The sequence below is a fragment of the Netta rufina genome (genome assembly GCF_964035555.1).
Source record: "Netta rufina genome assembly, chromosome: 21".
NCBI classification, from domain to species: Eukaryota; Metazoa; Chordata; class Aves; order Anseriformes; family Anatidae; genus Netta; species Netta rufina.
In genome coordinates this window covers 6,621,063-6,644,965 of record NC_140145.1, presented here as the reverse complement: position 1 = coordinate 6,644,965, position 23,903 = coordinate 6,621,063, and the positions used below count along the sequence as shown (strand labels likewise).

The 23,903-nt window shown below is 41.8% G+C and overlaps 1 protein-coding gene across 2 annotated transcripts; it reads right to left on the bottom strand.

The window, feature by feature from the left end:
* Window positions 1–302: 302 nt before the first annotated feature.
* YWHAE (tyrosine 3-monooxygenase/tryptophan 5-monooxygenase activation protein epsilon) lies at window positions 303–21,958 on the bottom strand. Of its 2 annotated transcripts, XM_084299869.1 has the most exons (7): window positions 21,777–21,958; window positions 11,358–11,557; window positions 6,711–6,817; window positions 6,170–6,376; window positions 5,253–5,389; window positions 2,769–2,815; window positions 303–1,224 (listed from the first exon to the last, which is right to left on the bottom strand). In XM_084299869.1, exons 1-6 carry the CDS (start codon window positions 21,838–21,840, stop codon window positions 2,808–2,810), a joined length of 723 nt encoding a protein of 240 aa, XP_084155995.1. In that variant the 5' UTR covers window positions 21,841–21,958; the 3' UTR covers window positions 303–1,224; window positions 2,769–2,807. The 2 variants fall into 2 exon arrangements, with proteins under 2 accessions (XP_084155995.1, XP_084155994.1); XM_084299868.1 differs by lacking the exon at window positions 2,769–2,815.
* Window positions 21,959–23,903: the final 1,945 nt, after the last annotated feature.

Here is a 23,903-nt window from a genome sequence, read left to right as displayed (position 1 = left end):
GAAAAGGAGTCCTGTAGGGGGCAAGGGAGATGGGCACATGACTCCTTGTGCATTCAGGCAGCAAAAATTGAGTAAGTGGTGTGAAGAGCTGCTGACTCCTGCTGCAAAGCAGGCTGTCTTCTAAGAAGCTGGTCTCACCTGTAAGACTGGGATCTTACTTTATCTCATGTAAGAAAAGCAGGGCAGTTACTCTTCTCTCTCTCCCTCTCTCTCTCTCTCTTCCCCCTCCAAGTGTTCCTATTACAAGCAACAGAGGAAAATTATTCTTGCTGAAGTAATATAAAAAGAAAGTCATAGTAATATTTGGCATTTTTAATTTAGGTTTGTTTTATTTAAGTTTAATGTTAATTCCATGCTGTGTTTCAGTAAGAACAATACAGATTCTGTATCTGTGGCTCCAGTCAGATATCCAGTAGTACAAATTAGCTTCAAGTTACACATACTGAACAAAAGAGGTTGAGCGAGCGAAGGGAGAAGGGGAAGGGGGAGGGAGAAAGAAAAAAATATTGAACACGCATGCAGGCTTATCAATGCCACCTTCAATGCTAACCTGCTTTGAGGAAAAGTAAAGAATAGGCAAGAATGAGCAGCCACGGATTGTTGAACTGTTACCAGCACCATGTTTTTCAGCAACATTTCAGCAGTTTGGAATTTTTTTTTTTATTACAAGTAAACCCACTACAATATATGTCCCAATGCAACCTGTAACTTCAAGCTAAACATCCAATTAAGTTTAAACATTGGTATAAAATTCAGTTTAAACAGTTATAAAAAAGAAAAATGCCACCACATGCATGCTACCTTGTGATAACGAATCTCTCCCCTACAAGTCTAACAGCCTTCAGGTGTCAACATCCACTTCTAATGGCAGTATCACCACATCTGGCAGGAGACAATACAGTAATGCTGAAAGAGCCTTTACGCAGTCCTGTTAGTGTCTTAAAGAACCTAAAAGCTGGCACCAGTAAAATCCACAGAAATTCACTCTTGCCTTTAAGAACTTTTAAACTGTGTAAAAAAAATAAAAATAAAGAAACCCAACAGGGCAGGAACCTAAATTCTGAGACCCAATGTAAAAGTCAGATTTGGTGGTTCTCAGAGTGACACTGAGGGTTTTTGTGGGGAAGGGGAAGGGTGGTCAGAGATGGGTTCTCTTGTTGGCCTTTGTGTCTCACTGGTTTTCATCTTCCACATCCTGCAGCGCTTCTTTATTCTGTTCTTCACCTATGAAAGTGTTTAAAAGTAGGGAAGAAGTTAGCATCTGAAAACGAGACTGCAGAATGGCTCAACAAGCATTTAAGATTAATAGGTTCATGCAATTACACACACTCACACGCTTGCATAAATGACACACACGCTCGTAACAGCCAGTTCTGGAGTGAAGCGTTTCCATGGAAATTAAGCCTTGTAATCAACTCATCACATTTCATACGGAACAACTGTAGCACAGGCTATTAAAACATGGACTGTTGTAAGGACAAACAATAAACCATCGTTTGAGGAAGTCTGCATATGTCATCAGCCCTGTTGATCAAGAAATGAACAGCCAAGACAAATCGTTCAAATGGCTGTAGATCAACGTCCTTAAATCACAGCATACCTTCCCAGTAACCTCATGGCTACTCCACAGATCACTAAGGCCATCTACCCACTAATGACAGAAATGAGACTAAAGAGGTCTAAGAAATTAAACATTTTTTCCAGAGTCCGCCTAGTCTCAACAACCACAACTGACTGCAGCCAACGTTCCAGAGTTTCACTGATGGCATCTATTAAGTTAGCACGAGAAGCATGAATAAACTTCCCTACTTCCAAGTCCAACACAACAATAAAACCTAGGCTTATGGTTATTCAAAGAGTGACTTATGGGATACACGCCTCTTGAGAAACAGCCTGTTTGGACCTATTCAACCAGGCTGCACCATGCAATGAAATGAGGTCTGTCCACGTAACAACTTGTAGGTGTTCAGTTTTACTTCATAATTGCCCCTGGGCGAGGTGCATGCAATGCAATGCCTCCTGCACAGGCCTTTGCCCGTTTCTACTACAACAGGGAGAACTTTAACATACTTCAGCTGGTGCCATAACACATGCAGGATTAAGCTAATTGACAAGAAACTGAAAAAAAAAAAGTTTTCTTCACAGTTATCTTTAGCCATGTGACATGGTACTGTCTTAAGGGCAATAAACAAACTGTCCATTCAAAAAAGTTCATTTGCAATAAAATCCAATCAAATGAAACCAATGACTTCAGCACATAATCAGAATGCCTGCTCAGAGCATGTCCAGATTCAGAATTACCACCAGGTACAATGCAAGGTAGAGTTTTGACGAGGTGGCCTAGGAACAAGATACATGAACATTCAAAAACAAAATTTCCATTTAGAATTATGAAACATGTAATTTAAAAGAAGAACTCAGAGGCCCTAACCGAGGAAGATTATTAGATCTGAGCATGCTCTAGCCAATGCACTTAAGCAAATATTCCTGTAACAGGCGACAGTGAGAGTACTTTTCATGCCCAAATAATCTTAATATCCATCCAGGTACGCGCTCAATTCCCAAACATGTAAGTTACTTTGGATCTCGGTTATGCGTATGGGACCTGGGTAACAGGTCACAAATTGGCAGAACATCGCTTAGCCCTGGAATGGAGTCAAAAATACAAGCAATTTTATCAGCAGCAAAGTAGTGACAGAGGCAAGCATGATTAGTGATCAGAAGAAAACTGACGTTGAAAAGTTCATTGAGCCATGACGAGGACTTACAAAGTAGAGTTTTTAGGAAATGAACAGTTGGACTTTCCTTTAGGAATCTATACAGCAGGAAAGAAGGGGAAAATAGGAATCATATGAAGACGACATTACAAGCGTGAAGTAAACTAAACAGCTCGTCTATGACATGGTTAAAAGATACAGTACATGGGATGGAGAAGTGTAGCAGCTGAGTAACACTACCCAATTTCAGAGACACTCACCACAATCTACACAACTGAAATAAAGCATTAGGCAAGAGCTTAATGAAAAAGGAACTAGCCTCTTTAAAAGTCTTCCCCATCCCCTCAGGAAACTGGTAACAATGACCATCCTTGTGAACGCCACAATTAACTTTTACTTATCCTCAAAGGCTCTAACCCAGTTTGAAAATAGAGTTCTGGAAGCACCACTTTCCAACACACACAATGAATGTATCTATCATGATGTTACAAGGAAAAGAAAATTCAGCTTTGCACCCCTGGCTGTACACACTACACAGATACTGTGTTCTTTGGGAACCTGAAGACTGAAGAACTGCAAGTAGTTCAAGCAGTTCTGCAGTATTTTCAGTTTGTAGTCCTCATCCTGCTGGCATGCACCATAAACAGTAACTAAGATATTCTGAACTACTTCAGGAAGGACAAAAGTAGTCACTCTAGACCTGAGCTAATGAGGAAATAAGAAATTTGAATCTGGATTGCTCAATAAATAAGTTTAAAAAGCCTCTGTAACTGACCTTGTTAACATCTGTGAAATGAGATGAGATGTTAGTCAGGTCATGTGTAAATAAAGGTAGCTTTAGGTAGTTCTAATGCTACTAGAAAGGTAGTTCTAATGCTACTACCTTGCATTAGCAATCCAGCCTCATTACCTCACTGAAATAGCCACCTTGCTGTTTGTTCCCAAAGAACACTGCGATATTTAGCTCCATTAAAAAAAAGGTCATGTTTTAGTTATATGCACTGGGGATACATTTTTTCCCCTAGCCACTGCATGGAAGGCATTTAATACCTGAAATGCTTAGAGACACTGCTCTACAGATCCACCTGGGCAATATATACATGTGATTCTGTACCATTAGGTAATCTTGCACCTTTACGACAACACAGGGTCCCTTGCAAAAGGCTGCACTAAGATGTAGGCTACCCCACAAACCAAGACCCAGCACGTGTACAATTTTCTTCCCCCCAATTCTGTCTAAAGCCCAAAGAAATAGGGGTAAAACTCGAATTGCAGCACTAATACTCATGGTACATGTCTGCAGCCAATCCAAGAGCTTGAAGTGAGCAATGCTTAAAAGAAACCATCATCCCTTAGTGACTACGTGGCAGCAGGTGGTAAGAAGTTAATGAGATTCCACCATTGCTTTCAGACACTATGCCAGTAGAGTACTCCAAAGTAAAGCTACCTAGCTACTGCCACACAACTTTTTTTTTTTTTACTCTAAGTTGCTACTTAAGACTTATCTTAAGTCAGGTTAGAATATTGTTTTAGACCTCTGTTTTAGACCTATTGTTTTAGACCTCTAACAAACAGGACAGATTTTCTTCTAAATATGAAGTACAGAAATCTAGCTTTTTCTACTGGTCTATCCAGAACCTAATTTTTGCAGAAGCAAATACAAGTTTAATCTTTCTAGATAAAGAACATTTCATCACTAATAAGCAAAACAAGGCATAAATTCCAAAAGCATAAGTTTAAAATTTTCACGTAGAAAGTTAAGCGAAAGAGGAAATAAAGTCCATTCAGAACATCAGAAACACTTTTTATGTGAGTAACTATCGGATGTTAGTAAGGAGAAGCAATCACTGCCCCACCCTCAGATACTGCCAGAGGATATATTTGTTCTTTGCTCTGGCAATAACCTATTTCCAGAGTCACAACCTAGCACCAGTTGGGAGTAGTTAAAGAAAGAGAGCTTTCCAAACATCAAGTAGCAAATTTAGACTTTTCTAAGCATTCATTCTTTTGTCCTGTAACAAAGAGTTACAAAATCCCTCCTCATCTTCATACTCAATTCTTCATAAAAGATACAGGGACTGCTAAAAGGTGAAGGGATTGGCATGATTGCAGTGAATAATCTCATACTGAAAAGCCAATAGAAACATTAAGTGACCTGAAAAGGGAACTAGATTCTTTGCAATACTTCCTCCTGCACTGGAACCTGGTATCTGGCTGAAATGACAACTGTAAGATGAACATGACAAGCCACAAGAGACAGATAGTTAAGTGAAGTCACTGCTTTAAAATAATCACTGATGTTTAGAACGATACTAGTTGCATCTCCTTCCTTCAAGTATGAAGCTGAAAAACTTCTCAGTAGAACTTGCTGTCACCCCAATTTATCCCATGTTAAGGAAGGACAGAAGTTCAGAAAGGTCAATTCTTAAGGATGACAGCAGCAAAACACCAAACCCATCTAAATCTACACATCTCTGCTTTGTTTTCTGAGCAGAGCTCATGGGACAGCAGCACCTTCGAGTGGCATTTACTTACCATCACCCTGCATGTCTGAAGTCCATAGTGTCAGATTATCACGTAACAACTGCATGATAAGTGTAGAGTCCTTATAGCTTTCTTCACTCAGCGTATCCAGTTCTGCAATAGCATCATCAAAAGCTGCTTTCGCCAACCTATAAGCACAAAGTCAGACTTAATATATATCGGGAAAGAATTCTGAAGCCTACACATTAAGCCTATGTCTCTGAACATCTATCTTCATGTAGACACCACAGCCTCTTTAAGTATTATTTAAGGGTGTTCAGATATTTAGATAAACACCTCCATTCTTCAAAAAAAAAAATCAACTACTTTATGTGCCTAAGAACAGCATCCATTTACTCAAGAATTTGGGGTTTATTAAATATTTCTACATCTTACAATAGAACTGATCAACATCTGCTAAAAACTTTCAAAAGTTACATAACCTGCAGTGACAGGAATAGAAGGAAGTATTTGCTTCACTCCTCACTTTTATGCTCATACAAGCTAAATTATGAAAGACTTGTAGAATTACAAAAGCTTATCTATACCACTAATTCCTCTGACCATGACACCTCTTATCGTGTGTAACAGCCAGCACCAAGAGAGGCAAGTTAAATTACCTCACACTTTCTACACAGTAAGGGTAAGCATAGAGTTAACAAGGCAAGTTGTCAAGCTGCCACTGGTTCATTGGTCCAAGGTTATTGCTGCTTCTCATACATAAACCTACTCCCAGGTAAACAAATGCATCTGGATTCAAAAGGATGCAAAAGTTCAAAGCCTTTCCAATGATGTAACCTCAAACAGAGCAGGAGAAAAGCCAGCACTTTTTTTTTTTTGTTGTGTTAAAGTCCTTCTCAAACTAGCAACCACTTTGGGCTTGTTTGGTGTTCACATAAGTTTCCCCCATCTCCCCAGTCACTACCTACCTGCAGGCACGATCAGGAGAATTAAGAATTTCATAGTAGAATACAGAGAAGTTGAGGGCAAGTCCTAAGCGGATAGGATGTGTTGGCGGGAGTTCTGTCATTGCAATATCACTAGCAGCCTTGTAAGCCACCAAGCTATTCTCTGCAGCCTCCTTCCTGTCATTTCCTGTGGCAAACTCAGCCAGATACCTATGGTAGTCCCCCTTCCTGAAAACAGGAATAGAACAAACAGTAAGTTATTAGTCCTTATTTCCACACCAGCCACTAAACTGCTTAGTTCTACAAATGATTTTATACATTCACACACAGGACTACTACTCCTGAATTACTGCCCAGGCAACAGGGCCTTATGACCTGAGCACATTTTAAACCATCAAGCAGAAGGTTTGATTTTTCCTTTGTTGCGTTAGTACAGGATATTATAGTATTGGTTGTTCTAGGCTGGAAAAAAAAAAAAAACACGAACACCATGCATCACTACTTTACTCCTGTTATCTAGTCCAGATGCAACAAGAAGTTCACCTCCCAAGGCAACACTCACATTTTGTAATAGAAAACCTTGGACTCGCCAGTGTTAGCTGCTGGAATGAGGTGTTTGTCCAGTACATCCAGAATGTCACAACAGATTAACTTCAGTTCAGTCTCAACCTTAAAAAAAAAAGCACAAAGAAGCAGCAAGGTTAGCACAGAAGACTGAAGGCCTGTTTCAAAAATATTTAATATCAAACAGGTGGCATCATAAATACCCAAGGAGGGGGAAGACAAAAAACAGGACAAAGATTCAGCTGTCCACAGGTACATTAAGCGAAACGGTACTGGGTAATTAGCTGGCAGACAGGAGATGCAAGGACTGATGTATGATGAAACGCGTAACCGAATAACGGGATTATAAATTCCCTGGGAAACATCTTGCTAGACAGTTGCATTATGTCTGTCTCAGCATGTAACTGCTTACTGCATGACTTGCGTAACTCCTAATGCCTCATGTTTTTGATCCTGGAAGGCCCTGAAAGTGGCAATGGTGAAGGGAACAATTTGAAGGTAGTTAAGACAGGTCAGCTGAACTCCATTTCACCCCCAGTTACATTACACATTCAGAACAGGTTTCCACTGGCTACTTGGGAAGCCAAGTACTAGCAGAAAAGCCCTAAGACAAAAATCACGTTATATTAGAACACAACAGATGTGTCACAGACAAAAAAAAAGGTCAGATACAAGAGGAAAAACTCCAGAAAAAAATAAAAACTTCAGAAGCAGACAATAAAAAAGCAGAGCATAGCAGTTCATAACAAAGAAAACAGCAGAAACCATCAACACTAACGGTGAGGTCAGTGGTCAAAGAAAACCAATGTATTAAGTCTTATTTAAAGTCAGTTACTGGATTTTAATAGCCAAAACTGAAAAAATGGTCACGTCACTTTTTCTTCCTGCTTTGGAATAAAAAAGCAATGTCTACAAGATTAGGTTCTACCATAGGAAGTTTTATACCTGAAAACAAAGAAACTAAGCACCTTTGAAAAAAGCTGAAAGCTCTTTTTTGACATCTACATTGCCAAAACCAGACTTGATCCAAGCATCCCACATCATCCACAGCAGGAGGGGTTGGGGTTGGGTAAGTGCAGGTAGCAACCTGTTGCTGCTCTCCTGATTTGGCATGAACTTTCAAATACGGCTGAAGACAACTCTGGCTCAAGCTACTGTTACAGCCTACAAAGTTGAGGTTTTCAAGGCAAGGCATCGACATCAGCTACAGCAAGCAGTACCAGTAGCTGCATGTCTCAGATCACAAGAGCAGCCCCAGTCAGCCTGCTATCCCTTCCTATCCCCCCCACTCATGCAGTTTTCTTTCATATAGCATTTTTCTTTTCATGCAGTATCTTATCACCATATAGCTTCGAAACTATTGTGGTTTGTAACCACAACATCTGGCCTCAAAACTGTTAAAACTAGATCTAAAATAAATTAAACTGGCATATATCAATTTGTAAAAATTACTTAACAGATCTGGAGAAGTTCCTTTAGGTAGATTAATATACAGCAAATTTCATATGCAAACAATGACAGAATGCCCTAGAGCATTCAGAGGAAGAGTTAGATGCTATACTTAGTTATGTGACAAATGCTTAGGGAAGTTGCTGAAATATGGTCACTTGAGAAGAATCTACTTCATATATTCTTGGGCTACAAAAGCTATAAAACCTTTGCCAGCAGTCAGTTCCTGCAAACTTCTTTCCTCTTGATCCTCTTTCTCAATGACTTCTTTTGCAGAGAGATCTTCAGCACAACTGCAAAGAATTAAATCAGTTTCTAATCTTCTTTTGTTAAACCAGACATGTACAAACTTCCATTTCATCTCAGACAGACCTTTTTCAGCTGTGCTTACAGGACCAGTCACACAAGTTACCAGAAAGCAACTACTGACCAGGGCAATTTGTATGTCCTGACCATGCTTAACTTAAAAGATTTAATATAAATTGAGCTAATTAAAAAAATACACAACTGCCCCCCACCACCACCATCTTAATAGCTCTTTAAAAAAAAAAAAAAAAAGATTTAAAGGGATCTTCTCTTGACAGAGAGTAACTGAGCTCTGCACAGCAAGACAGCCCAAGAGCTCACACGTGCCTTTTGGGAGCACGCAGAACAGGAAGTTTTAGGGCCTATTACCATTTTAGCTCAAAATAGGACACATGGAACTGCAGGCTCTGACTAGCAAGGAGAGATGGCTCATCCTGATGAGTGCAGTGGCCCCCCACAATCCACCCTGCCCCTGTATTTTAGTGGTTGTGCTGGCTTAAGCAGATTCCAGACTGTGTTCTTAGCTCTACAGGTAGAGAAGCTTCTAAACCACCTGATGACCTAAATAGGAAAACTTATTAGAACCAACCAGGAAAATCGTGGCCTGTACTAGTTTTTTGACCTGTTTTACAGTTTAGCCCACAGAATAGCTGCACCTCACAGCTGGGATGCAACAGGAAAGCAGAACAGCAGGCAGCAGTTGCTAAAGCCTGTGAGCTACCTTCCTCCCCACTCCCCTGAGAAATAAAAGGACCACCCACATGTCAACTTCCAGCCTCATCTTTCTGAGGAGAGGGGGAAGGAGAAAGCCCTGCAGCTGCCCCAAAATACAACCCAGGCTGTAAGTCAGAGCACTATGAAGCACACCGTCAGTACACCACAAGTACAGACCGTAAGAGGGAGGTGAATGCTTGTCCTATGCTATTAGGGAAGGGATTTGGTCTTACTGCAAGGATCCGAACTGCATCATGTGCAGACACATTGCTTCATCCTCTCAAGGACAGAGAAAGCAAGCCTCCATGTTCTCATCCACAGAAATGCGGTCAGAGTAGAAAGCCAGAGGCTCCATGTTTGTGCATCCACATGGCCACAGGACCCAACCAGCAGGAATCACATCAGCAGCAGTTTTTCCCATAACTCTGTACTGGTTCTGCTACGTTTCTCTTAAGCAGACAAAGTAAAGAATAGAGAGGCTGCTATCGTCCCTCAGTGTTGCCTGATGTATGCCTCAGACAAAACCAGCCAGGTCCTGCTCTGACACCACTATCAGCCCTTGAGTTCTGCCCCAAGTCATACTGGACAGTAATTTCCAGTGTTTGGAGTTTGCTTGAATCTAGGGACTAACAGGCCAAGATAACTCGTGTGTTGTCTCCCATGTCTCCCCCCCCCCTTTTTTTTTTCCCCCCCCTCCAGAGTCTTTCAAGCCTGGGAAGGATCTCCCACTAACACTGTTCTTAAGGCTGAAAAATACAATAAGGGATATTTGTTGGCATGGGGGTCAAGCAAAATAACCATGACTGAGTCTGCACCAGACCTTACCCATTCACCCAGAAGCACTGAGTATGACAGCAGGGCACCTCTGCTGCAGCTTTCATCTCAGCAGCAGCAAGCATCATCATCCACTAACTTAAAGCGAGTCTTTCAGCAACTACAAGCAGGACACAGTCTCCAGCTCCAGCTGTAACACATAAGCCTCTTGGAAAGCCCAGACTAGAGCTGAGCAGACACATCTTGTCTTTTTCCAGTATGGAAATACACTGCTGTGTACTCCACGGCATTCTTCCACCTAAAGCCTGCAGACACTCTGAACAACAGCGATGGCTATTCCCTGTAAGGATTTAAAGGATGACAACACTGCTGGCACAGCCCTGCATTCCATGTGGCTGTATATTTCTCTCTCAATATATCCTCTTTCGAGGACTATACACACACATTTCTTGCTCACCATTCTGTTCTGCACAGTACTTGCTCTCTTTGCAAGGAGAGATGCAGAACAATGCCTTTTTTAAAACAATCCTTTCAAAAACAACGGAAAGCCTTTTCACTATTAAAGGATCTCTGGCAGGAGATAGCAACTGCCCACAAAATATTAAGCAGAAACCTGAAAGCATATTGTCTAAGACAAATTTAAGCAATCATTAGATAGGTATTCACTGTCTTAATTTATAGGCTCCGTAAGAAAGATTTTAGACACCCATCAAGAAATGGTATTTAGGACTGTATGTAACTGGCAGAGCCTCATCCCAGCAGCACGCCAGCATAAAAATAGAAACTTACAACTTGAACAATTCCATGGAGCAAGAGAAATGCTATGAGTCAAGAGAAAGTAGTCCAGAGCCATTCCTGAAAAAAGGAACTTCGTTTCCATTGGTAGCGTACAAATCAGTGCCAGGAGGTTAAAAGACAGACTCCACAGTTTCTCTGGAAGTGAAAATCTGAACCATGGAGGCACTTGTCCTCGAATGATGAATGTGAAGTCTCTGCAGAAATGTGTGGGATTTAAATAGTATGGGAGAATGCCTGCTCCACATTAAACCAGGAGGCGGGGCGGGAGGGAAACAGTTCACTGTTCTAATAGCTGATGGTTTCATTAGCCCTTCCTGATGAAAGTCAAAGCTTGTTCCAAGTTCTCCATTTTAGGTAAAGCTGCACAGACTGACTAGACTCACCATGAAGTTATCTGCATCAGTTTTTCCCCTCTCTGAAGAGAAAAAAATAGCAAGGCCCTAGAGGTTATTACACATGCAAACTTCACAGTTGAGACGACTGTAACATCTTAACATACCCCATCCCTGGGAACACAGGAGTGTTTTATCTTAAGGGTAACAAACTCAGGATGCAGCCCTTCTTAACTAAATGGCATTACGCCATACCGTCAACTACATCTTACCATTTGCCGATATTCCCGAATCATTTTTAATTTATCTTCTCCACCTTTGTTTTCTTCTTTCTGTTCAATGCTGCTGATTATTCTCCAGGAAGCTCTTCTGGCTCCAATCACGTTTTTATATGCAACAGAAAGCAGGTTTCTCTCTTCCACTGTCAACTCCACATCCATTCCAGCCACTTTCTTCATTGATTCAACCATTTCTAGGAAGAAAAGGTCAGGCAATTATTCTCACAGCTAAAGCATCTTTCAAACCACTCAACAGAAGTTGTACGTTAATGATAACTTATCAAAACAGGCTCCCTCCTCCTTTCATGCAGTTACTCCTCACTTTTATACTAGAGTGGTCCAAACAAATCCATGAGCACACGCACAAAGGAATTACCTGGTACTCTTTTAAATGCATTTGACAAGAGTACCCAAAACATTCTTTAAAGACAGCTTGAGAGACAAAACAGATTTAGCAGTAAGCACTCATTTTTTACAGTGGATAATGGTTATCAGTACAATCCTACAGGAACATGTGTTCTTCACAGTGCTCCTGAAAAGACACTGAATTGTGAGAAAAGCATGAGTAAATGTAAGCTGGCTTTCTGCACAATAGGGATAAAATGAAGAATTACAGAATGCTCCACTGATTTGTCAGCTGAAATACACTACATTACAGTAATTAACCAAAAAAATAAGATCCAGATTTGAATAGATTAGGGAAGCAAGTCAAAGTTCCAAAAGGAAACCACCAAAAGAAAAATTAGCTGCTTGGAAAAGTGACAAAGGAGACATCCTGAGGATAACCAGAGCAACCATATCTACCCGTGCCAAGCAGCTATTTCCACTGAAAAAGTAACACAAAATTCATATTTATAGCCTAAACTGTTAAAAAAAAAAAAAAAGACTTCTAAAGCTGAGGTGAAAAAAGTTATTACTAAATATAGCTTTCCTATATTCAAGTGGAAGCAAAAGCCTGAACTACTTAAGGAAGGCTTTAATCCTTTCACTACCTAATCACATTATGATTGTCTATGACATTAGAAAAATAAAGCTGAATTGTTACATATATACTGGGCTCTCAGTTTATGACATCCAGGAACTGTAAGTTTTGTCCCACCAGAAAGTGCATCAGTTCATTCATTATTTGCCTCCCAGCTGCTACAGCAGATGAGAATCCCAGGTACAAGGAACATTAATGAGATTAGGACCCAACCAGCCCAGCTGCTCAACAGGACAATGGTTTCCCAGCTACCTGGCAGGTTGAGGAGCTCCAGAGTCACAAATTTACCTTCTGCCAAGACCATGGTGACGTGACTAGGCTACACCTCCCATACTATGACCCTTCACCTTTCTGTGCCCTATTTAATTTGCACTTTCACCATCCCTCCCCCATCATTTTACTTTATGTTGTATCGAGGCAGCAGAAGCCACAGGAAGCAAGTAACACCTAACTGTCATTTTTCCCCCTCAGGTGTTAAAATTCAGTCTTAGCAGGCATGAGCTCTTTCAGTAACGGGAACTATCGGCTCATTTTTTCCTTGGCAGGAACAATGTTATCAGTCTCAAGCAGGTCTCCACATGTGCAGGACAATTTTACAGTGGCTCTATTCTCTTCAGAAGAAAACATCCCTACTTCACCCAGCGTATTTTGCTACTCCAGCTCACAAAGTAACAAAAAAATGCCCAGAGGCTTTGATAATATTTACAAACACCCTGCTGTTTCAAAATGGTCAACTGTTTTTGCTGAAGACTTCAAAAGCCATCCTAAAACACTACGTACCTATATTTAATATTAAACTTAAGCATGTGATCTTGTAACTTAAACTAGCTAAGTTAAAGGCATATGATACAGTTACAATATTCAACTTAAATAATACAAGCACTACGACTTACTTCCTAAAGGATGATGCTTCTGTCTGTTCAAAGAATGTTGATTTGACTTTAAAAAAAATGTAAGTCATTTCATATTTAAGTTCCTTAAACAACAGGTACATCTGAGATAATTTGCCTACCACAGCACTCATTCTTGTGAGGAAAGATGAACAGGCATTAAGACTTGCACTCTCTCCTACTTGGATCTCTTTGCCAAGCTCCAGCAAGAGCTGTATGGCTTGACTTTAAGCTTAATGTTTAACTGTCCTCAGATATGAGAAGTAATTGAGAAATTAACCTGTAGCTGTGAATGCACAGCCCTCTCTTCAACCATCGGCTAGTTCATGTGTTCAAGAGAGATCCCATAGGAAAACACAAACTGGAGAATAAGGAGGTAGTGATGTCGTACTGTTCACCTACGATGCTCATTCCCAGACTCCCACCATCAGCCTGAAGACCTCTGGGGTCTGACATAGTACGAACACCATACGTTAGTCAGACAGACACAGCAATATTGAGATGATACAACTCTAAGTGACAGTGTGGTATCAGTAAAACTACTCCAGAAACACGGAGGTGAGAAACATGTAAGGTAAGTTTCCAGGATCAGAAAACCATAACAAGTAGAGAGGTTAAAAAAAAAAAAAAAAAAAAAAGGCAAGATTCTACACAGAAATGAAAAGGTGGGAGACAGTGACAGAGAAAGTCTGAAATTACCTTTCAGTTAAGGATTACTGCAGTAGTGACAACTCACTGCATGCACAATCCAGAGACGCTTACACTGCATTATACGAAGAGTAGTTTTATGCTACTAATTCATAAAAAGACAGATTGTAGTTAAAGTGGATAAGTTCCAGTCTTTGAGTTGACTGTGTGTCACCATGTTAGGGTGCTGTCAGATCATGCCACCACCGGAGCAGGAAGTCCCCAAAGCATAAGTTGAGAAAGGATAGGAGAATATTTGGGAGAATGACATGCTCGCCCTAGATTCATATCCTTCCTCAGACATTTGCTGTTAGGTGTTTTAAGAAGCATTAATGAGTAGATATTTGGCCTGACCAGGTAAAACAGACTGTATATTCTTAGAGAAAAAGCATTCAGCTGAGACTCAGAACAACTGCCCACAGTATAATGGCCTATTCAGAAGCAGCACGGGCATTACCAGTTATTTGTTCCTATGTCCAACACTACAGTTAAAATGGGTGGCTCCTCTCACATGGGAGGAACACATGCATAGGGACAGAGGCATAGCTTGTAAAGCACAAAAGGTTTGGACAGTGGTCACCACTACTGTTACCTACAAAGACTTTGAACAGGATGGTATGCGGCTAATTTGTTGATGTTTCTAAATATTAAAGATTCTAGAGAGATTATGGTCCTAGAGATACACAATCTGACACGCCCAGAAACTACAATCGAACTCTAAGTCTCTGAACTATGATACTTTTTCCACCTTAAAAGGATTGAATACACAGGAAAAGGAATAGCCAGTTAAAGTTCCAACTACCAAAGGCATCCACTTTAACAAAAAAATACAGTAGGTCAATGGAATTGGTCTAAAAAAGCAGTTCTTTGAAAGCGTGATGGGGGTAAAATAACAATAGAAACCCAAGACTATAATCCTATGGAAGGAGATGAAGCTTATACAAAAAAAGAATCCTTTTTTTGAATGCTACTGGACTTATACCAAATGACAAAGCCACAAAATTAAACTAAAAAAGTAATGTGGGGGTAAGTTTAGAAGTGTCGAGAAACATGATTAATAACTACCTATTAGGCACCAATCCATAGAATTTGCCCAAAGGGCACAGGTGAGGAGGAAACTTACAGATCAAAAATAATGAGCACTTCATTCCAGATAAAGATGAGAAACAGAAAGCATTTGCTGCTTCTCAAACTCTAGAAATCCAAGCAACACAGGAGTCCCTGGGTAAGGAAATACGGGAGTAGTGCTGATGTACTGCAAATTTTGTGGGAATGTTACAAGCCTTCCCAATACAGGCTGCAAAGTTAAGAGACAGCAGACCGTGCCAAAGGACTGTACATCAAACTGACAGTTTAATCAGTTTATACTACTCAGACCGAAAATGCAAGTCTAAGTAATAAGAATTGCAACAGGAACTGCTTGGCCCAGAAAAGCTAAGGAATAAACACCACTGGGGCAAAGCTACAGTACTCAGAATGTCTAGTTATGGCACAATATGTTGCCTAAGTCTCCCAATAAGCACAATGCTACAGTGTTCGATGGATTTTTTTTTTTTATGAAGCAACCAGTCAAATAGCCTATGACATGCCCCCCCTATTTTCAACACTACACAGGATCTGTTTCAACCACACTGAAAAGCAGCCCTTGCCACAGCACACATTGATTCAACGTTACCAAAGGAAAACAAGAGCTAGAAAATTCGCTTGTGGTATGCTTGGTTTCTGAAAGAGGAACCAGATAGAGAGAGAAAGCTTGTTAAAATAAGAACAGGAAAAGAACTTGTTCAGTAGAGGTAGAATGAAGATGACTTGATGGTCACCACACTGGAGGCTCAAATCAAAAAGAACCTTGGGAAAACCCAGAAGGTAGCCTTATTAAATACCACCACGCTGAGAGTAGCAGCAGAGCACTTCAGAAAACTGAAGTCGTGTTTTAAGTTTAATCCTTTCTTGTCTAGAGGGAATAAAGCAGGCCAAGATCTTCAAGCTCTTAAGCTGCTGCTCAATATCTACTTCAGCACATCAGGAGCAAAAAGCTGCAAATGCTCCGGGGTGATCTAGGGATGTTAAGGACATGGCAGAAAAAAAAAAGTCTTCCCACATCTGTGTTCACCATAACCAGTACTCAGACTGAGTACAAGTACTGGTCACAGAATCACGAAAACATCAGTATCAAGGATCCAAAACCTTATCCTAAACTCTTGTGCATATCCTCTCAAGACTTTAGCAGCACAAACAATCAGAAGGATTTTAAAAGGTGTTCCAGCAGACAGTCAAGGGGAACTACAGATCCATTAATCTAACCCTAACCAGGATCCAAGAGGATTAAAAAAAAAATATATATGAGTGGGTATATGCATAAAAGCTATACTGAAGAGTAAAGCTTTTTGCAAATGCATGTGATGCCTCAATTCTACTGTGATGCTTTTGAGTGAGTCAAGCATATAGACAAGGAACACACGATTGATACAGAAAGGCATTTGGCAAGGTCCCTCACCAAGGTTCTTTAAGGAACTCAACTGCCATGGGATAAGAGGAGTCCTCCTATGAATTAAGGCTTGGCTGAAAGACAGGAACAGGGCATCAACGCAGGCTCAGTGTTCAAAGGAGGAGAAGATCACTGGTGGCATCACACAGTGATCTGTGCTGGGAAGTATGCTCACATTCGTAAGTGATCCAAAAAAAGGAAGCAAACAGCAAGTACTAACTTAGCAGTAAGAGCAAATTGCTAGCAGCAATGAAGACAAAGACTAAAGAGAGATGGAAAAATAACGGCAAGTGCATTTTCTTCATCAAGTGCTGTGTAACCACAAAGACTGACACCCGGAGATTACATTCTCCCTAGAAGTACAGCCTTCAGTTGCTATCACTGGACACCACTCTATTCACTGCAGTGATTAGGTCTAAATGCGAGCCAAGAAATAGTAGAGCTCATCTTTCTATCCATTAAGAACTCTTGTTCTGAAGACAAAGCTATTACATTCCCAACATGAGGTTCTTCTGTTCTCTTCAGAAACCCTGCATTTTGCAACTAATATTTAAGAGATGACTAAACTAGTTGAGGAGCTCATGGGGACAGGGAGGTGCCTTTCCCTTCTATCCCTATCAATGTTCTTGTGCCAGCTCAGCGCTTCTATGACCTCTCAACTATCTGATTCAGGTCACCATCTCAGAAAGCTACTCAGGGGAAAAGAAGAAAGACATTTGCTTCTATTTTAGAGACCTGCACTGGCTCTAAAGAGCGGACATCCCCCTTTCAACAGGGAGTTGTCAGATTAGCTCACCCCACTTCACAACACTACTGCTTTAGTTTCTAAAAGAATAAACACAGCGTTTCCCTTTACACACTACAGAGCTTTCGTGATTTTTCTTCAGATGTCTTCATATGCTTGAAGCACCCTGACTAGCTGCACCCTTTTAACTGCCGGTAATAAAAATTGGTAATCTTATCTTAAGTTCCCTACCTAGAACATGCTACACCTATGTCAATGTGCAAGTTTTATATAAACGAGCATAAAAGAACCTAACAACCATATCCCCACATGTCAAGACAACCAAGCAGGCAGAAGGGAGAAAATACCAAAGAAAATCCACCCCACGCAGTGCTTTAAACTATAGTTTTGTAGAGAAAGCATACAGGGAACAGCAGTACAGCCTGATGAGGTTTATAACTGCTGGTGCAGCCAAGACAATTCCAACGTTTGACTGCATGACTCTGCAATATACAGTTCTACAGAGCATACCAGTACTTCTATGCACTTGGAGAACCAGATGGATTAAGGCCAAATTATCCAAGCAACAGTGGTATTTTCCACACAGTAAATCCTACAGACCAACAGAAGTTATTTCTTGCAACAAGTCATCGCTATATCTGCAAGCTGTGAAGTTACATCCTCCTAAACGAAAGGGGTTACTAATAAAAAAAATAGTTTGATTTTCCTATAGCTACTTCCAAATGATTGAGTCTCATCACGTATTTGTTTGATTGAGACTTGCTAATAAATAGTACCCTAATGCAAGTACCTGAATAAATTAAAGGACACCAACTCAGTTGCTGGACTCCTTGCAGAGCACCAAACCAACCAAGCTTAGAAGTTTGAATCCTCTGGTTGCTCTGGGAACTCAAGGAGATTCTAGAAGGAAATTACAAGAGCCCTTTCACACAACTGTTGGGGGCAGCAGGGGAACGACACCCCTTAAATGCATTTACATTATTTACTTGAAAGAGGACATCTGCAAACTGTAATTAATAAATTATTATTTGTGATACAGATTAGTGACTGATTCTTAATTAAGCTCTAACTTCAAGTTCTGTTACTGTAAGACAGCTTCTAGAACATGTTCAAGTTCTGGATTCAGTCAATTGCTGCACCCCTTATTGTCTTCAGAGTAAAGACACATTACCCTGACAGTTTATAGAAACACAGGAGTCACCTGTTAACTTGCTGTACGGGGAATCTGGAGAGATTTCAAGTATTTTCTTCCCAACTGTAACCTGACCTATATCTGCTTTCAGAAAGGAAGAAACCCTGCTCATCTCACCTGCTATACATTATGTAAATTTCAAGTTATATACCTCAAGCTCTGTAACACAAAACTGATAGCAAACTATCCACTTGGAGTCTACCTTGCGTCATAGCATGTAGGTTTCTCATCTGATTAAAGGAAAGATACTACCTAGCTTCCACAATGAAGAATTACGTTTTGACATTCAGAAGTCTACAAAAACGCAGATGCATACATTCTCTTGATATAAAGAGAAACATTAGTAAGGTAAAATTGTGTTTGTGAACTCATCTATTCCAATTGTTTTCCCCAAAAGACAGTTATATATTATGCTATTAGTAATAGTCTTTGAAGGAACAGCAGATAAGTGAGATTTTTCACAGAGAGATTTGTCACAAAGCTTCCTATAATGTAACTAAGCTTCCTGGCATTTTGTTATTTGTCATGACGTGCCTAAGCAGATCTGTAAAGATAGTCAGACACCCAAATCTCTTAATATCTCCAGAGATCAGGGCTTAAGTGTTATTTACACTGCAGAAGTACCCAGAAAGTTGTCCCCTTAATCCAGGCCAACATACTAAGGACCATATAGAAACAGGACTGGGTTTTCAGCAATTTACAGGCACAAGCTGCAAGACTTGATACAGTTCTTTAAATGGGTCATGTAACTTAAAAAAAAAACAAAAAACTAGTTAGGTGCCTACAATCAGCACTGCTTTAACTGTCACAAACCATGCCTATTCTGATCATACAGAAGAAAAAACATACCACACACCACTCTCATGAGACAGATGGGGCAGAACTTAACGTTATCTTAATATTAAACAAAAAAACGATTTCACATTCATGTTGATGTTATAAAACAAATTTTCTATTCCAGCATATTTATAGTAGACAGTACTTACCATCACATCTTTTGTATGTGCAAACTAGGAACTGTGACCTTATGATCATATATTCTTAATTTTGCTCTTTAAAATAACTTACACTTTCAGCATACTGCCAAACGTGAACAGAACTGATTGAGAAGCAATCTCAGCAGAAATGCAGTATTTCATATAAACAAGAACAAAATACACTAAAAACTCTTTATTGTTCCAGCTGAACCAGGATACGGAATTAGATGCAGGAACAGCACCTACAACACCATTTTTTCCAGGCCAGAGATGTAAGAAGTAAAGATGCTTGCAGAACAGCTAGCAGAATTGGAGGGCACACCTTAAATTTGTTTACCCAACTTGATTCCAAAAAATTTTGGAAGTCTAAAAACCACAGTATTGATTTTAACACAACTCCAGGTGCTCCCTCCTTAGCAATGGCCTCATTATGGTTCAGAAGCAATATAACATGAAAAGTCTTCTAGATTCTGATCTAGCCAGCTTGTTCTGCAAACATACATTATTGGGTTGGAATAGAAAGCCCACTGATAGAAAGAAAAGCTGCACAAAGGCAAACTATCAACCATTTTTTTTTCTTGACAGGAAGCCGAATGGTTTTGCATTTCAGATCTCTACAGTGGTGTAGGGTCTGATTACTTTCCAAAGAACTGATTTACCACCGATCCAGGAAAGTACCAGAAAGACAGGCAGTTATGCCTCAAAAGCTCCTGAAGATGAATGAATCCTCCAGGATGTTGGCCAAGCATCTTACTTTGGGTTTCCACTCAAACCAAAGCCAACACTCGTAGTTGCACTGACTCATTAATACCAGGTGGAGAGCCCTTTCCTCCCTACACACAAAAAGCCCAACTCCAGGAAAATGGTGGGATTATGGGGAGAAGGGGCATCTTTTTTAGGAACGGCAGGAGGGAGAAAAATGTGTCTTCCCATCGCATGCTCTTTGGGGTTGGCAGCAAAATACTGAAAAAACACACACCCCAGTTTTTACCAATAGATGCTGCATACCTACTGTGAAATATTGAATCACATGCCCATCCCTCCCAGCCAGTTAAGTCACACCCCAAGGACTGTTCAGGGGGACATTTTTTTCCTTACTATGAGGAAACCATTTGATGCCTTTCATTTACTGGAATTCTTACTTCCACCCCCTTTGCCCTGTAAGAACATTTACAAAAGACAGTCTTATTTGGACCTTCTTTTTTTTTTGTTGTAGATTTTATTTTCCTCACCAAAACACGTATTTCTCAGATGCTCTGAAACACTAGCAGAAGTTTTGTTCTCAGAGCTGCTGCTTAGAAAACCTAGTTCTCACCAAATTACCTTCCTGTGCTATGAAAATTGTGATTAAAGTATTTGGAACACCTCCCTACCTCTAAATGAAACATGGCTGTATTCATTTAGATTTTTTTTTCTTTAAAGTGTAGACAGGTATTTATTTCACTTCAAACGCATAAACACAAGTCTTAAGGCAGAAGTAACAGTCCCAGAAAATTAACATCATTGAGAAAATTAAAGGCCCTGTCTATTATAGGCAATAGAAACACGTTTAAATAGACAGTCGCAAGGCGGACATTTCTGGGGCAGCCGACACCATTCCAGGGTTGCCAGCTCCCTCCCACCACCACTTTTCCCCAGATCGGTACTGATCAAGGGCAGAGCACAAACTTTATCGGGGAAAGAGGGAAAAAAAAAAAAACAAAAAAAAAAAAACATAATACTGGAAAAAAGAAAATGAAATGTAATAGCATCTTGCGCATAATGAAAGTGTACGCGTTTCCTTTAGGCAATGAAGGATCACGTAGTACTAGATGGCTCCAGGGTGAGAGCTCAGTCTCTCTCTCTCTGGCTTTGCCAGGGGCAGCGGGATCTCCACCGGAAAGCAAAAGAAGAGAAAGAAAAGCGGCAGCCCCGCTCCCTTGGGACCGAGCCGGCCTCTCCCCACCATCTCCCCCCCGAGGGGCCGAGCGAGCCGGGCACCCACCTCCCGGAGAGGGCGTTGTCTGCGGCGAGCCGCCCTCAGCCCCGCAGCCCGGCTGAAGAGAAGCGAGGCCCGGAGCCGCCAGCACCGCCCCGAGGCACCCGAGCAGCAGCGGCGGGGTCTCTTTGTGTGTCCCCCCCCTCTCCATGAGGCGGGGGCGGCTCCCCCTTCCCCCCGGGACTCGCCCTTCGCGGCCGCCATTTTATTCCCGGTTCCGCCGCCGCCTCCCCCCCCCCCCTTTTCTCCGAAGCGGCCCCGCCCAGGCCCGAGCCTCCCGCTCCTTCAGGCCCCTCAGTCCCCGGCTCCCTCAGCCCCCTCAGGGGGGTGCCAGGCGCCATTTTGTCCGTGCCCCCCCTCCGCCCCTGCCCCCCCCTCCCCCGCCCAGCCGCCATTTTGTGGCCGCTCCCTCCCTCCCTTCTCCCCCTCGGCCTCGCAGGGCTTTTTTTTTTGTATTCCTCCGCCGGCGCTCACCATCGTAGCGCTCAGCCTGCTCGGCCAACTTGGCCTGATAGACGAGATCCTCCCGATCGTCCATAGCCTGCAGGCGGAGTGGCGTCGGGGAGTGTCCGGGGCGGATGGAAGCCGATGGGGCCGGGGGGCTCAGCAGCTACCAGCTCGCTGCTCTCCGGGAAATATGGCGGCGGCCCCTCCCCCCGCTGCATCCGGGCACTTCCGCAAGGGCGCGCATGCGCCCTCCGCCTCCCCATGGCAACGGCGGCACCTTGGCAACAGGCGGGAGGCGGGCGGAGGGGTTGGAGACCCGGGGATCGCGGGTTCGAGGCCGGGGTCGGCCGCTCCCGAGCGGCGGCCTCGGGAAGGCGGTCGAGAGGGCGCCGTTGTGCAAGGGAAGGCGGTGGGGAGCGGGGTGGGGCCGCTGGGGGCACTGCGGGCAGCCGAGGCCGCGGCTGGAGTCGGGGTTGTGCCGCCCGGGAGGGAGGGCCGGGAGCCGAGCCCGCGCTGCAGGCTGAGGGTGAGGGAGGCGGCGGCATTTCCCTCAGGGCGCCCGTGGCTTCCCCTCAGGCAGCGCCGTCCTCAGGCCCTCCAACGCTGACAACGCCTCTGGAATTAATCTCTCCCTTTTTGTAGAAAGCGCTGGGTATTGCTTTTGACTTAGCAATGTGTCTAGAAATGAGTGAGATAGAGAATGTCTGACCTAGCCGGTTTCTGCAGCCTCTCCAGGGGGTGTTCTCAAGCGAAGTATCACCCCCGAGGTATTTATCTGGGGCAAGGCACGATAATCTCACGGTTTAAAGAGGTTAGAAGAATGCTGAATGTTTCAGAAGTTCCTCACGGTGTCTTGCGGAAATATTTGGAACATAGGCTTAAATAATTGAGATAGCGCCTCAATTTCCCGAATCAAAATGGTTTGAAGAAACTAAAAGGGCTAGCATAAATGTAATCTTCAAAGATTTGCTCAGGATGGATGTGGACAAAGTCTCATTTCTGTCTTTTTCCAGCATCTCCTAGGCTCAGCCTTACCGAGGTGTGGGAGCACACAAAGGCCTTTACAGCTTCTGAAGGCAGCAGACTGAGCAATCCCTGGCACCTCTGAGATGTTGTTGAGTATCTTCATATTTACTGTTTTATATTGTGCCTGCTTAAATGGGTTCCTTGTGCGACTGTACGCACACTTAAAGCACCATTTTAAAAAGTGGTTCATTGTTTCCTGATTCATTTTGATACATTATTTCAGGTAGCGAGCATGAGTTCCAGGATGCGTAAAATTAACATTTTGTGGTTTTCTCACAGATACATCTAAAAATATAGGAATTATTTTTATGTCACTGTGTGCCTAACTAAATAATTGATGATCTATTTCCACTGGACATTTTAGACCCCAACTCTTACTCAGATCTCAGGATAATCTAACCAGAATTCCATACCAGAAAAAACAAAGACATTAGCACGTCTGAGCTAGAGTGAAAATTAGGTGTCAAGTCCAGAAAAAAATGATATTTTCAAGAGGAAATATGATCAGAAAATGCAGGTTTTATTGAAATTGGGAACCATTATATACCTTTATCTGTGAATTGTTCATACATACACAGTACAGTTACCAAGGATTTTGGTAGGCATCCAAAAAATCCCAGAAGTAATATAGGAAATCACTGTATATTTGTTTAACATTGCAAGACTTGCAAATCACCTCTGTGTTTCATAAATCTTAACCAATCTTTATTAGATTTGCCTCAATTTAAGAACTTTTCCTTGATCCTCATGTTCAGCAGGCACTCACAGTTGTAGAGAGCTCAAGGCTATAAACAAACCAGGCTACTACATGTATAAGCATACTTATTGGCCAGAAGTGAGGTGCATGCTTCCTACCTTTGTTAAACTGCAGCATATTGTCTAAATAGCTCAAATATTTTTGTATGCAGTTACGGGTGGCATTACAAATGTTTGGAAATTGGTCAGGTATTTGGTGAAGCGTGAGGAGCATACAGCCTAATTCAGGGAAATACTCAAAGCAGAATTTCCTGATGCAATCCTTGCCTTGTCCTTTGCACTCTCAGCATTTGCATAAATTGATTAAACCACTCCTGCAACAGCAAATCACCACTGCAAGGATGAGCAATAGCTCTCTGCATTAGTCCTGCA